The 12,728-nt window shown below is 44.1% G+C and overlaps 1 protein-coding gene across 1 annotated transcript in view; it reads left to right on the top strand.

Moving 5' to 3' along the window:
• Positions 1–12,728, top strand: part of LOC126279125 (cadherin-99C) — a 637,420-nt gene that overhangs the window by 502,683 nt on the left and 122,009 nt on the right. Inside the window, exon 7 of the mRNA XM_049979608.1 lies at positions 6,947–7,096. Within this exon, the coding sequence (XP_049835565.1) occupies positions 6,947–7,096 (150 nt within the window). The remainder of the gene's footprint in view (positions 1–6,946; positions 7,097–12,728) is intronic.

Below are 12,728 nucleotides of genomic sequence, written 5' to 3'. Positions count from 1 at the left end.
TGAGGAAACTTTAATGCTGTTGCTTATTTGGAAAGTTTGTGTACAATAAATTGCAAAATTTGTGCTGAAGAGACGAAACGAAAGACAAGAGAGCTAGTTAATAAAAACGTAATACACCGAGGTGAAGAAAGTTGCGGGCTGCCTCCTGGTGTCGGATGGGACCCTCTTTCATCGCAGTGCAGCAACTCTACGTGGCGTGTGGTCTCAACAAGTCGTTACGAGTCCCCTGCACAAATACTCAGCCGTGCTGTCCCTGACGCTATTCACAAGTGCGAAAGTGTTACTGGTACACAATTTTGAACACGAACTCACATCTCGTTTATGTCCCACAAATTTTCGATGGAATGCATGTCGGATGATCTGGATAGCCAAATCATTAGCTCTAATTGTCCAGAATGTTGTTCGTACCAATCGCGAACAATTGTGGCCCAGTGACATGATGCGGTGTTATCCATAAAAATTCCATCGTTGTTTGGGAACATGGCTGTAAATGGTCTCGAAGTAACGGGACGTAACCATTTCCAGTCAATGATAGGTTCATTTGGACCAGAGGACCCAGTCCATTCCATGTAAACACAGCCCGCACCCTTATGGAGCCACCACTAGCGTGCACAATGCCTTTTTGGGAACTCGGGTCGACGGTTTAACGGGATTGCGCCACACTCGAACCCTACAGCATCTCTTACCAACTGAAATCGGTACTCATCTGACCAGGCCATAGTTTTCCATTACTCTGGAGTCCAAGCAGTGTGGTCCACGAGCACCCCGTGCTGTTGGCAAAAGCACTCTCGCAGCTCCTCGGCTGCCACAGCCCATTAACGCCAAATTTCGCGCTACAGTCCTAACGAATAAGCTACTCGTACGTCCCACATTGATTTCTGCGGTTATTTCACGCAGTGTTGCTTGTCTTTTAGCACTGTCAACTCTACGCAAACCTGCTCTCGGTCGTTAAGCGAACGCCATCGACCACTGTGTGGACTGTGGTGAGAGGTAATTCCAGAAAGCTCTCAGCATACTCTTGACACTGTGGATCTCGGTATATTGAATTCTCTAACGATTTCCGAAATGTACTGTCCCTTGCGTCGAGCCCCAACTATCGTACCGCGTTCAAAATCTGTTGAATGCCGTCGTACGGTCATAATCACGTCGGACCCATGAAACACCTGAGTCAATGGCAGGTAAGCCAGTACAGTGGCCTTTTATACCTTTTGTAGGCGACACTACCTCCGTCTGTGTGTGTGCTTATCGCTACGCCATGACTTTGGTTTCCTCAGTGTAAAACGAATCATGTGTACGCCAAATTTGGTTTAAATTGCGCCGGGCATCACTGAGTTATGCCGTTATATCACCACTTTCATGCTACACTCAACCATACACGTCACAGGGATGTTTTCTCCTGCTTGCAAGTGATACACGTTTGATACAGTTCGGTAGAAAATACTTCAGGCGTCGCATAGGTGCACCTATGCAATATATCGAGTCAAATCTCTTCCTGCAGCACATTCCTCCTGTAGGTGCTGTGACGCAATCTGCTGAGCACATCCGTCGTGCAGAAATGCCAACTCGACACACCGGCACCTGTTCGTTTTTTTTCTTTCTTCTTTTTTTTCAACAAGGAACATACAGTCAACAACCTTTATAAAGTCCCAAAGAAGCATAATTTCAAACAATAACATTAGAGCAGAATTACAACAGTGTTATGACAAACATGCATATGCTCTTAAAGCAAAAGACAAAACAAGAGCCGGCCGGGGTGGCCGAGCGGTTCTAGGCGCTACAGTCTGGAACCGCGCGACCGCTACGACCGCAGGTTCGAATCCTGCCTCGGGCATGGATGTGTGTGATGTCCGTAGGTTAGTTAGGTTTAAGTAGTTCTACGTTCTAGGGGACTGATGACCAATGGTAGCAGTTACTTCTGTAAAATATCTGGGAGTATGCGTACGGAACGATTTGAACTGGAATGATCATATAAAATTAATTGTTGTTAACGCGGGTACCAGGTTGAGATTCAATGGGAGAGTCCTTAGAAAATGTAGTCCATCAACAATGGATGTGGCTTACAAAACACTCATTCGACCTATACTTGAGTAGTGCTCATCAGTGTAGGATCCGTACCAGATCGGGTTGACAGAGCAGATAGAGAAGATCCGAAGAAGAGCGGCGCGTTTCGTCACAGGGTTATTTGGTAACCGTGATAGCGTTACGGAGATGTTAAGCAAACTCAAGTGTCCAGGTTTCGAGAGGGTGCGTTTCTGGATGAGATATTGAATATATTGCTTCGCCCTACTTATACCTCCCGAGGAGATCACGAATGTAGAATTAGAGAGATTGGAGCGCGCAGGGAGGCTTCCCGGCAGTCGTTCTTCCCGCGAACCATACGCGACTGGAACAGGAAAGGGAGGTAATGACAGTGGCACGTAAAGTGCCCTCCGGCACACACCGTTGGTTGGCTTGCGGAGTATAAATGTAGATGTAGAAGTTAAGTCCCATAGTGCTCAGAGCCATTTGAACAAAACAAGAAAGGGCAAACGCCGTGGAATAGAACGCGATTCCGCTACTTTTATGTAATTCCTAAACACAACGTACTTTGCTTTCAGGGTCGCCACGGTGATGAATGACTATAGTTGGGAATCCAATAGTGCGCCGTACCGTGACCAATCTGCCTGCGTAACGTTCCATTGATGAGGTGGCCTACAGGCCGTGATAGGCGCTGCAGTGAAAGTTGATGTAAGAAGAGTGTAGTGGTTTAACCTCATAGGATAGGGAAGAGCACTTCACGTAAAAGTCGAAGAAAGTGACGCCAAACACTGAGTCAAACCGACGACTTTGGAGGATAGGATTGAACTCGTCGAGAACCTCAAGGATCCCTATCAAGGATCAACCTATCATTATATGCACAGCCCCACAGCCTGTTGTGCGCGTTAAAATCCCCACGACATAAGAATGGAGGTTCCAACTGCCGAACCAGTGCGTACCATTCTCCATAGGGAATATACGACCTCTGACATACGACCGATGATTAGGCGACCAATTGGGGTAGACAGCCTGGCAGCTATCGCTTGAGAGCTGTCGATAACCTCATGGGATATCTTCTGTACTTGGGTGTGATACAGTCCACTTATAATGAAGAGGGCGGCACCACCTCGACAATCTTCCCTTTCTTGGCTATAACCTGTTATCCTCGAAAGTGGGCAACAGAACCTGGTTGAAACCACATCTCTGAGGAGACAGCCACTGCTATCTTCCGCGTCTAGAGTTAATGGTGGAGGACTCCCTTTTCGGCAATTGCAGATCGTGCATTCCATTGAAGGATCCTTAGGCCTGCCACAGCTGCTACACGTAAGTAGGGTCGTTAATAGTTGTCGTCGAGGCTGCATCTGTAAAGTTCCTGGTGGCTGTCTCTTCGCGTCTTCAAAGAGCTGCATGATAAACGGCATAATCTTTTTGATGACATATTCGTTGTTATTACAAAGTGATGGCGGTTGTTGACTGTACTGAGGAGGATATCGGTTGGGTGGCTGCGGGGCTTGGGGCAGATGAGGGTGGTTCAAATGGCTCTGAGCACTATGGGACGTAACATCTGAGGTCATCAGTCCCCTACAACTTAGAACTGCTTAAACCTAACTAACCTAAGGACAGCAAACAGATCCGTGCCCGAGGCAGGATTCGAACCTGCGACCGTAGCGGTCGCGCGGTTCCGTACTTGAAGCGCCTAGAACCGCTCGGCGACAACAGCCTGCTATGGAGATGAGGAGAGACAGAATAATGTCTGTGAGAACCCCTGTCACCATGCTGCCCTAGGAGCACGCCATTTCAATGACCTCTTGTGCCAGACCTGTCTGCCGACTGGAAGAAGTCGGGTTGACGATGCGCGGCATCCAGAGGGAGAGAGCCCAACTGGGGCGACAGCGGCGGTGGCGTTGATCCCGTAGAAGAATCTCACAAAGCGACTTTTGGCTGTGGGAAATGCCTTGGATGTAGATGTGGGAAATCCAGGGGATTTGGGGGACTAGGAGGCTGGCAGAGAACAGCAGTGTGTCAGAGCTGAGGGCAACCAATTACCGTCCCCGACGTGGCGCAGGCTTTTGCACGATGGAGCCCTTGTCGATGGATAAAAGTTGCGCACGAACTGTCTGTCACTGGGTGCGGTAAAGTGCCACTTAAACACGCCGGAAACGCCGCCGTACATGAAGCTGCTGGGTGTGGACCACCACGCTTGCAGCAACCAGTATGACTTCTACATTGGCTTTCCCGATGGTGAAAAAGCTAACAATTCCTACATTGAATGACTGGTGTGACGTTCTACTGGTTCTACTGGGAAACGTGTCTCCAGACTAGCAACATATGAGGTCAGAGTTTACGAGCGGAACATAATCAAACAGACTGGAATCGGCACAATTTGTACATAATGTGAATGATGTTTCTTAGTGCATCGTTCGATACTTGCGACAGAATATATGTTCTCCATTGCGTTAGCCATCTCCTTGTCTGTCAGGCTGACGTCAACATCACAAATAATGCGATAGGTATGGAATAGGAAGTTGGGAATATAGACATCAGACTTACGATCTTTTAAAACGGGGGCTTGTGTCAAAGCACTAGCACCCGCAGCAGTTTTCAGTTCTATCTTAACTCTGTTTCTACCTAGCGGACTAATGTCAACAATGTCATGCTCGAGAAGAGAGTTATAGGAAAATAACAACTTGCCCCGACATAGGGTGGAGTTTGCCACCGTTCTTGTCCGAGCTCTCCACAAAGGCAATACACGTGCCTGCATCTGATCGACTGTACCAGTTGCTGACACTCGGCAGACGACCGCAGCAGTGGAAGTCAGCTGTTGACTCTGAGAGCGTTCTGAGTTTGTCTGCGCTGTACCATTACTAGAAGGGCTATCAGAACCCAGTAACACTGATCACAGGTTGGGACGGCGGAGAGTGGACACACAGCTGTTTACTAAGCGGACCGCTTACCTGCTGCTGACTTGCAAGTGCATTTGCTTCAATGGCCCAGCCGGAAGGATCACTGGGGTGGCTAAGTTGATGCCTAACCTGACGCAACTGTTGTCGGTGGTGGCGATAGTGCTGGATAGTGCTGTTGTAGCTGCAACAGCTGAAACTAGTGCTGTTGAGCCAGTTGAAACGGCAGTTGTTGATGATGGTGGTACAGAAGCTGCCATTCCGGTTGATGTTGAAGCTCGTGTTGATGTTGTTGGTGTTGGAGAAACTGTGTATCCGAGTGCGGTGACTCACCCTGCTGGATCTCACCACGGTTGTCGGACGTCGGTGGTAACGGAACGTCTGTCGGTGCGTGTTGATGGCAGATTTCTAGTGCCGACTGCATGACCAGACCCCTGTCAGGGAATCGGCCATTTTACCGTGAACTATACAGTACTACCGCCGCGAACGTGTGTCGAAGAAAACACACACAATCCGGAGTACGCTACACTGCGCGTAAACGATTCTTCTCGAAAACCGATGAAATGAGTAGGGAAATCTAGTAAGAACGCAAATAGCACGACACTCGTCGCGAAAGGTAAACAAGTTACGATCACGCGGAGCGAACGATTAATCTAGTAGCAGACGTCCCCTCAGTTACGGAATGCAGCCACCGTGCGCGCTGTGCGGTGCAGTGTCGGGAACGCCTTCCCTGTCCGCGTTGTCAGCCTGCTTCTGGATTTCGATTGAGTATCCGACTTTCCGTGTGCGCATCCACGGCTGTCCGGCCAGTACTCGCCCTACTCGAGAGCTCCGCTGGTGGCGATTCGTCATTTTGTCCTCAGATATGCGGGAGCTAAAAGGCCATCGGGTTTTCCCAGTGCAGGCGGCATAGCACTCCGCTGTATCTCGTACACACCGACAACGTTGAGGGCCTTTACTGCGTCCTTAGGCAGAACCTGTACTCGTGGAACCTGTACCGAAGAGAACTATCAGAGGATATTGAATGTTTACATTGAATGTTGACATTTGATTCACATCGCTCGACGCTTTGTTGCTACGAAAATCGCACCATAACGCGCATTCGCTTGCACAAGCGTGCACATTGTCGGTGCGTATGCTCGAGCATGCGACATAGGTATGGGAGCATGCGACATAGGTATGGTTGCACAAACTTACATAACTTAAAATCGATGAAGCCTCGAGGTCGTGTTCGCTTGTCAGACTTGCAGTTATGGGTGTGACCGCGTTAATACACGTGGTGATTATGATATACGAGCCACTCTTTCTGGGTGATTCGGCCAGTTTTAGTTCGGAAAAATTCGTCGTTGCCAACGGTCACTTCTCATTTAACGCACGATTCTTTAAAAGTGACAATATAGCTACAATCAGGAATATTGTATTACACAATAAGAAATCTCCATCGAGCGTTTCGTACATCAGGAACGAAAAGGACGGGAAGTGTGTGTAATGTGGATTCTGTTCCTACCCTACACTGAGCTCATTGGTTGGTGAAAGATGCCGTTTTCGACTGTTCGATTTAGATTCTTGTCCTGGACTTTGTCTCAGTATCGAGTGAATGCTGGGCTTATGGTAACAGCCGGCCGGGGTGGCCGGGCGGTTCTAGGCGCCACAGTCTGGAACCGCGCGACCGCTACGACCGCAGGTTCGAATCCTGCCTCGGGCACGGATGTGTGTGGTGTCCTTAGGTTAGTTAGGGTTAAGTAGTTCTCAGTTCTGGGGGACTGATGACCTCAAATATTAAGTCCCATAGTGCTGAGAGCCATTTGAGCTTATGGTAACAGCAATAGATATCGTGTCGTCACCAGTTCGGGTGTGAACATTATCGCAGACTCTAGTGCTCTCTCTGTCTGTGTTGCCCACAGTGAACGTGACACTCTTCGCCAGGGAAGGCTCATTAGATCTGTAGAGGAGCGGTTGTCGGCAGTGTCGGCGTTGTGAGGGGGGTGGAGATGGCTTCACTGTTTGAATGAGGGACTCTGGTGTTGCAGGACCGCGCGCGCAACGCGTCGGAGCGGCTGTCGGCGACGACGACGCTGACGGTGACGGTGCAGGACGACGACGACCAGGAGCCCTCGTTCATCTACCAGGGCTGCACGCCGCTCAACGGCGTCTGCGTCAACCCCGAGTACTCCGCCTCGGTGAGTCTGCCGGGCTGAGGCGCGCTCACCACAAACCAATGGCGTAACATCTCACTCGTAATACACTTCATTAATAACTGATTTTGGCATACAATTAGACATAAACGCAAGAGGTATATGTGTTTCGTTTTAACCTTTTTGTGTTACTCGAGAAGTTCTTCTGATCGATTTTAAAAAAAATTTGTTGTTGTTTTATTATCACGTTTCCTGGCCGATGTTTTCTGGCTTGTTTGATGCTCTCTTGTGCCAACCTCTCCATCTCTGAGTATCACTTGCATCATACGTCCTCAATTATTTATTGGTATATTTCACTCTCTGTCTTCCCCTATAATTATTGTGCTCTAGTACTGTGGAAGTTATGTCCTCTCGCTTTAACACACATCCTGCCATCTTGTCTCTTCTTCTTGTCAGCGTTTTCTGTACATTCTTTTCTTCGTCGATTCTACGGACAACCTCCTCGTTCCTTATTTTATCAGTTTTCCTAATTTCTACATCGTTCTTTACAACCGTGTCACAAACGCATTTATTTTCTTATTTTACTGTCTTTCCTTAGTCCGTGAATCACTGCCGTACAATGCTGTGCTTCGTTCATTTATTCTCAGAGATGTCTTCCTCAAATTAAAGCTGATGTTTGATATTTATATACTTCTTTTGACCAGGCGTACACTCTTTGCCTGTGCTAATCTGCATTTTATCTCATCCTTGTTCTGTCAGTTATTTGTTGTTTTGCTTCCAGGTTAGCAGGCTTCCTAAATGGACACAATTTTAATGTCAAGTTTATCACTACTCTTATTTCTGCAACTCCTGATACATGTGACTTTATTTGGTTTACTTTTGATTCGAGGTGTGTGCTCATTAAATTGTTAATTCCCTTTGACAGGTCTTCATCTTCATTGAGGCTAACAATGGCATCAGCAAAGTTTATCGTTGATATCTTTCCACCCTGAATTTTAATCCTGCTCTTGATTTTTTTTTTTTTTAATTTTGGTCATTGCTTCTTTGGTGTATAGATTGGACAATAGGAACTAAAGAGTTATATATGTGCCTTAGACCCTTTTCAGTGTGAGCACTTCATTTTTGGTCCTCCATTCTTATTGTTCCCTTTTCGTTCTTTTACACATTGTATACTAGCCATTTACCCACAGCTCTCTCTCTCTCTCTCTCTCTCTCTCTCTCTCTCTCTCTCTCTCTCTCTCTCTCTCTCTCTCTCTCTCTTTTGATCTCCTCCGTCTTCCTTATTGTTTCCACCTCCTCCTTCCCCATTTTTCTGCCCATCCCCCCCCCCCCCCCCTCTTACCACTCTTTGTCCATCGCCTGCTCTCCCCTCTGTCTCCTTCCATCTCTCCTCCCCTTTCTTCTGCCATATCCACTTCCCTCTCTCTCTGTCTCTCTCCTGCTCCCCCTCTATCTGTCCATCTCCACCTCTTCCTCTCCCACGTCTGCCCAACTCCTCCTCCTCCCCTCCTTCTGTCTCTCTCCTTCTCCTCACCCATCTGCCTATCTACTCCTCACCATCTCACTTTTAATCTCCTTTTGCCTATGTGTCTTTTCATCTCCGCCTTTCTTTGTCCATTTCCTCCTTGCCCTCTCTGCTCAGCCCATCCATACATTTACCCCTGGAACATTGTTGTTGCACCTTGTTCATCAGATTGATTTATATCAATTGGTATGGTACAGATGTGTTATACTTATGACTCTTGGGTAACATATGGTGCTGTCTGATACCAGAGGACAAAAAACTATTTTAACCCAAAGATAAGGTTCACAGAGTGTTTGGAAATTCCTGTTACAAACTTCTAGGACTTGTAGAGGGGAGTGAGTACATAATATTTCGAATAGGAACCCATGTTCAGACATGTACCTTTCCATTCTATGATGATTTCATTTCAGATGTGTAATGTGCCACGTCTGCTGAGAGGAAAAGAAAGGTATTGAGTTGCTTGTCCTGGTATGCAAAAGGGTAGACAGGATGGCATGTACTACATTAGATGCTCAGCTGATATCATTTAATGTCATATGCAAAGTTTGATTTATGAGACTCCCATAGAGATGGAGGAAGATCTGCTGGTGCGAGTTCTGGCCACTTCAATAGAAATTGAAGAGACACTGGGTAGTATGGACAGCATGTGCCAGAACATGCTTCATAGGTACAATGTTTGTAACAACATTGGTGGTTACCACATCGAGCCACAGTTGTAATGCATCGGTACTGTTCTGCATGTACAGTATGGTGGGTTCTTTTCTGTTTTGGAATAATATAAACACGTAATATTTAAGTGTTAATACAAACAAATGTGCTTAAGTGACAATTAGATGTTTCATTATGTTTCCTTTTGAATTATAATGGTACTGTGTCAACCCTAATTCAGGTCCTGAAGCTGGAGTCAATGAGTTAAACATCTGAATTGAAGCCATAATAGAACAGAAACAGTATGTTTCTAGACATGGGTTCTTATTTAAAATTTTATTTACTCATAGAATAGCTAAGTCTCAGGATAAAATTAAAAGCATGTGGTCAGTCATAAAGGAAGTGGCTGGTCTGCAGAGACAGGTCGAGGATATAGAATCAGTGCGTAGTGGGAATGTCCGTGTTACTGATAAGTTGCATATATGTACAGTATTTAATAATCACTTTCTGAATATAGCAGGTGAACTAAATAGAAACCTAGTCCCAACCGGGAATCATATAGCACTCATAGAAAAAAGTGTTCCGAGACTGTTACCTGAAATGCTCCTCCATGATACCGACAAGAGGGAGATTGAGTTAATAATTAAATCACTAAAGACCAAGAACTCTCATGGATATGACAGTGTGTCTAGCAGAATACTGAAGTATTGTTCTATGTATGTTAGCCCAGTACTTAGCCATATCTGTAACTTTTCCTTTAGGAGTGGTCGGTTTCCTGACTGATTGAAGTACTCAGCAGTAAAGCCACTTTATAAAAAGGGAGACAGGGATAATATTGACAATTATAGACCTATTTCTATGCCATTGGTGCTTTTGCTAAAGTTATCAAGAAGGTTGTATATACAAGGTTACTGGAGCACTTAAATTCACATAATTTGCTGTCAAATGTTCAGTTTGGTTTTAGAAATGGTTTAACAACTGAAAATGCTATATTCTCTTTTCTCTGTGAGGTTTTGGACAGATTAAATAAAAGGTTGCGAATGCTAGGTGTTTTCTTTGATTTAATGAAGGCTTTTGACTGTGTTGTCCACAAAATATTACTGCAGAAGTTGGACCATTATGGAGTAAGGGGAGTAGCTTACAATTGGTTCACCTCTTACTTTAAGAACAGGAAGCAGAAGGTGATATTGAGAGTGGTAGTGATGTTCAGTCCCAATGGGGCACTGTTAGGTGGAGTGTTCTCCAAGGGTTGGTGCTGGGGCCACTGCTGTTTCTTATTTATATAAATGTTATGCCTTCTAGTATTACAGGTGATTCAAAAATATTTCTGTTTGCTGATGACACCAGCTTGGTAGTGAAGGATCTTGTGTGTAATATTGAAACAGTATCAAATAATGTAGTTCATGAAATAAGTTCGTGGTTTGCGGAAAATAATTTGATGTTAAATCACAGTAAGACCCAGTTTTTACAGTTTCTAACTGACAATTCAACAAGAACCGATATTTTGATCAGACAGAATGGGCATATTATAGGCGAGACGGAACAGTTCAAGTTCCTAGGCATTCGGATAGATAGTAAGCTGTTGTGGAAAGCCCATGTCCAGGATCTTGTTCAGAAACTAAATGCTGCTTTATTTACCATTAGAACAGTATCTGAAATAAGTGACACTTCAGCACGAAAAGTAGTCTACTTCGCATATTTTCATACGCTTATGTCGTAAGGTATTATTTTTTGGGGAAATTCTTCTGATTCAAAAAGGGTATTTTTGGCTCAAAAACAGGCTGTTCGAGCTATATGTGGTGTAAGTTCGAGAACGTTTTGTTGACCCCTATTCAATAGTCTGGGAATTCTGACATTGCCCTCACAGTATATATTTTCTTAATGTCATTTGTTGTTAGCAATATTAGCCTATTCCCAAGAGTTAGCAGCTTTCACTCAGTTAATACTAAACAGAAATCCAATCTGCATTGGAATGTACTTCCTTGACTCTTGTGCAGAAAGGAGTGCAGTATTCTGCTGAATCCATTTTCCTTCATATAAATGTACAATCTCTTAAGTGTAAAATCAATGAATTACAATACTGGCTCGATAAAATCAACTGCAGTGTTCTATGCATCAATGAACACTGGATGAAAGACACTGAAATAGACTTGTATGTTCCTCTTGGATATTCGTTAGTTACAAGCTACTGCAGAAAAAGTATGACATGTGGTGGGGTCTCAATATATGTCAAAAGTGACCTTGAATTGCATTACTCAGTTATAGAGCTGAGTAGAATATGCCTTGAAGCTACAATAGAAGTAGCCGGTGTGGTAATGCATGAACAGAAAACTGTCTCAATCTATTGAATCCCAGGCTCTGATGAGATAGAATTTACAGAAAAAATTAATACTTTAATATTGTTGGTGTCAAAATATAAACAGCATAGAATTGTAATTGTAGGTGATATTAACATAGATATAAGGGCAAAGATAAAAAATTAATTCATATGATTAACACTCTGAAGTCATTGAACTATTACTGTCTCAATGAAAAACCCACTAGACTGAATGCATGCCTTGATAACATAATTAGCAATGTACAAAGAGACTCCATACAATGTGATGTAATGGAATTAGGAATATCAGAGCATGCAGGGCTATGGCTTTAAATAGAAAACTTAGCCTTCAGTTCTACAGAGAGAGAAGTGACATATAGAATTCTAGGTGTATCCAATGTAAACAAAATGATAAACCATTTAAAAGAAATGGATTGGACTCACATAATGGATAACAATAAAATGATTAATAAATGTTTTTCCATTTTCCTGACAGAGATCAAGCATATAGTAGAAATGACATGCCCCTTGGCAACAAAATGCTAACAAATGGTACACCCCACAACTTAACAAACTCACAATACTACTGATGATTATGAAAGACAAATCTCATAACAGTGATAGGGACAAGGAAAATTACACTAAAATGAGAAACCTTTACAGATTAGAAATAAAAAATGCTAAGTGCTGTGCAAATGATTAATATATTTTAAATTCTAAAAATAAATGTAAAGCTGCCTGGACTCATTAAAAGGGAAATAAATAATATCAATAAAGAAAGGAGTATCCCTATTGACTGCTATATTCTCAATAAATATTTTGTAAATAGCGTCTCCACCCCACCCATCAATTCTGCCTCTGATGCAGAAGCATTGCTCACTTGTGCAAAACGGACAAGAAGTGAGAAGTTCACTTGGATCCAAATCACATTAAGTGATATTCATAAGTCAATAAACAAATTAAGTAATTCCAAAACAGAAGATTATTATGGACTCAGTAATCTCATCATTAAATGTATAGCAAAAGAAATTGAAATGCCACTTCTCTCACTATCAAACAGAGTACTTGATGAAGGAATATTCCCCATCTGTCTTAAGCTCACAGTTACATTGCCTGTGTATAAAAAAGGTGAAAGAAACTTCCCAAATAACTACAGATCCATTTCAATAGTACCAATCATATCCAAG

The sequence above is a fragment of the Schistocerca gregaria genome, chromosome 6 (genome assembly GCF_023897955.1).
Source record: "Schistocerca gregaria isolate iqSchGreg1 chromosome 6, iqSchGreg1.2, whole genome shotgun sequence".
In the NCBI taxonomy this organism is placed as follows: Eukaryota; Metazoa; Arthropoda; class Insecta; order Orthoptera; family Acrididae; genus Schistocerca; species Schistocerca gregaria.
The sequence above is the reverse complement of the archived record's forward strand: the minus strand, read 5'-3'. Positions and strand labels throughout refer to the sequence as shown.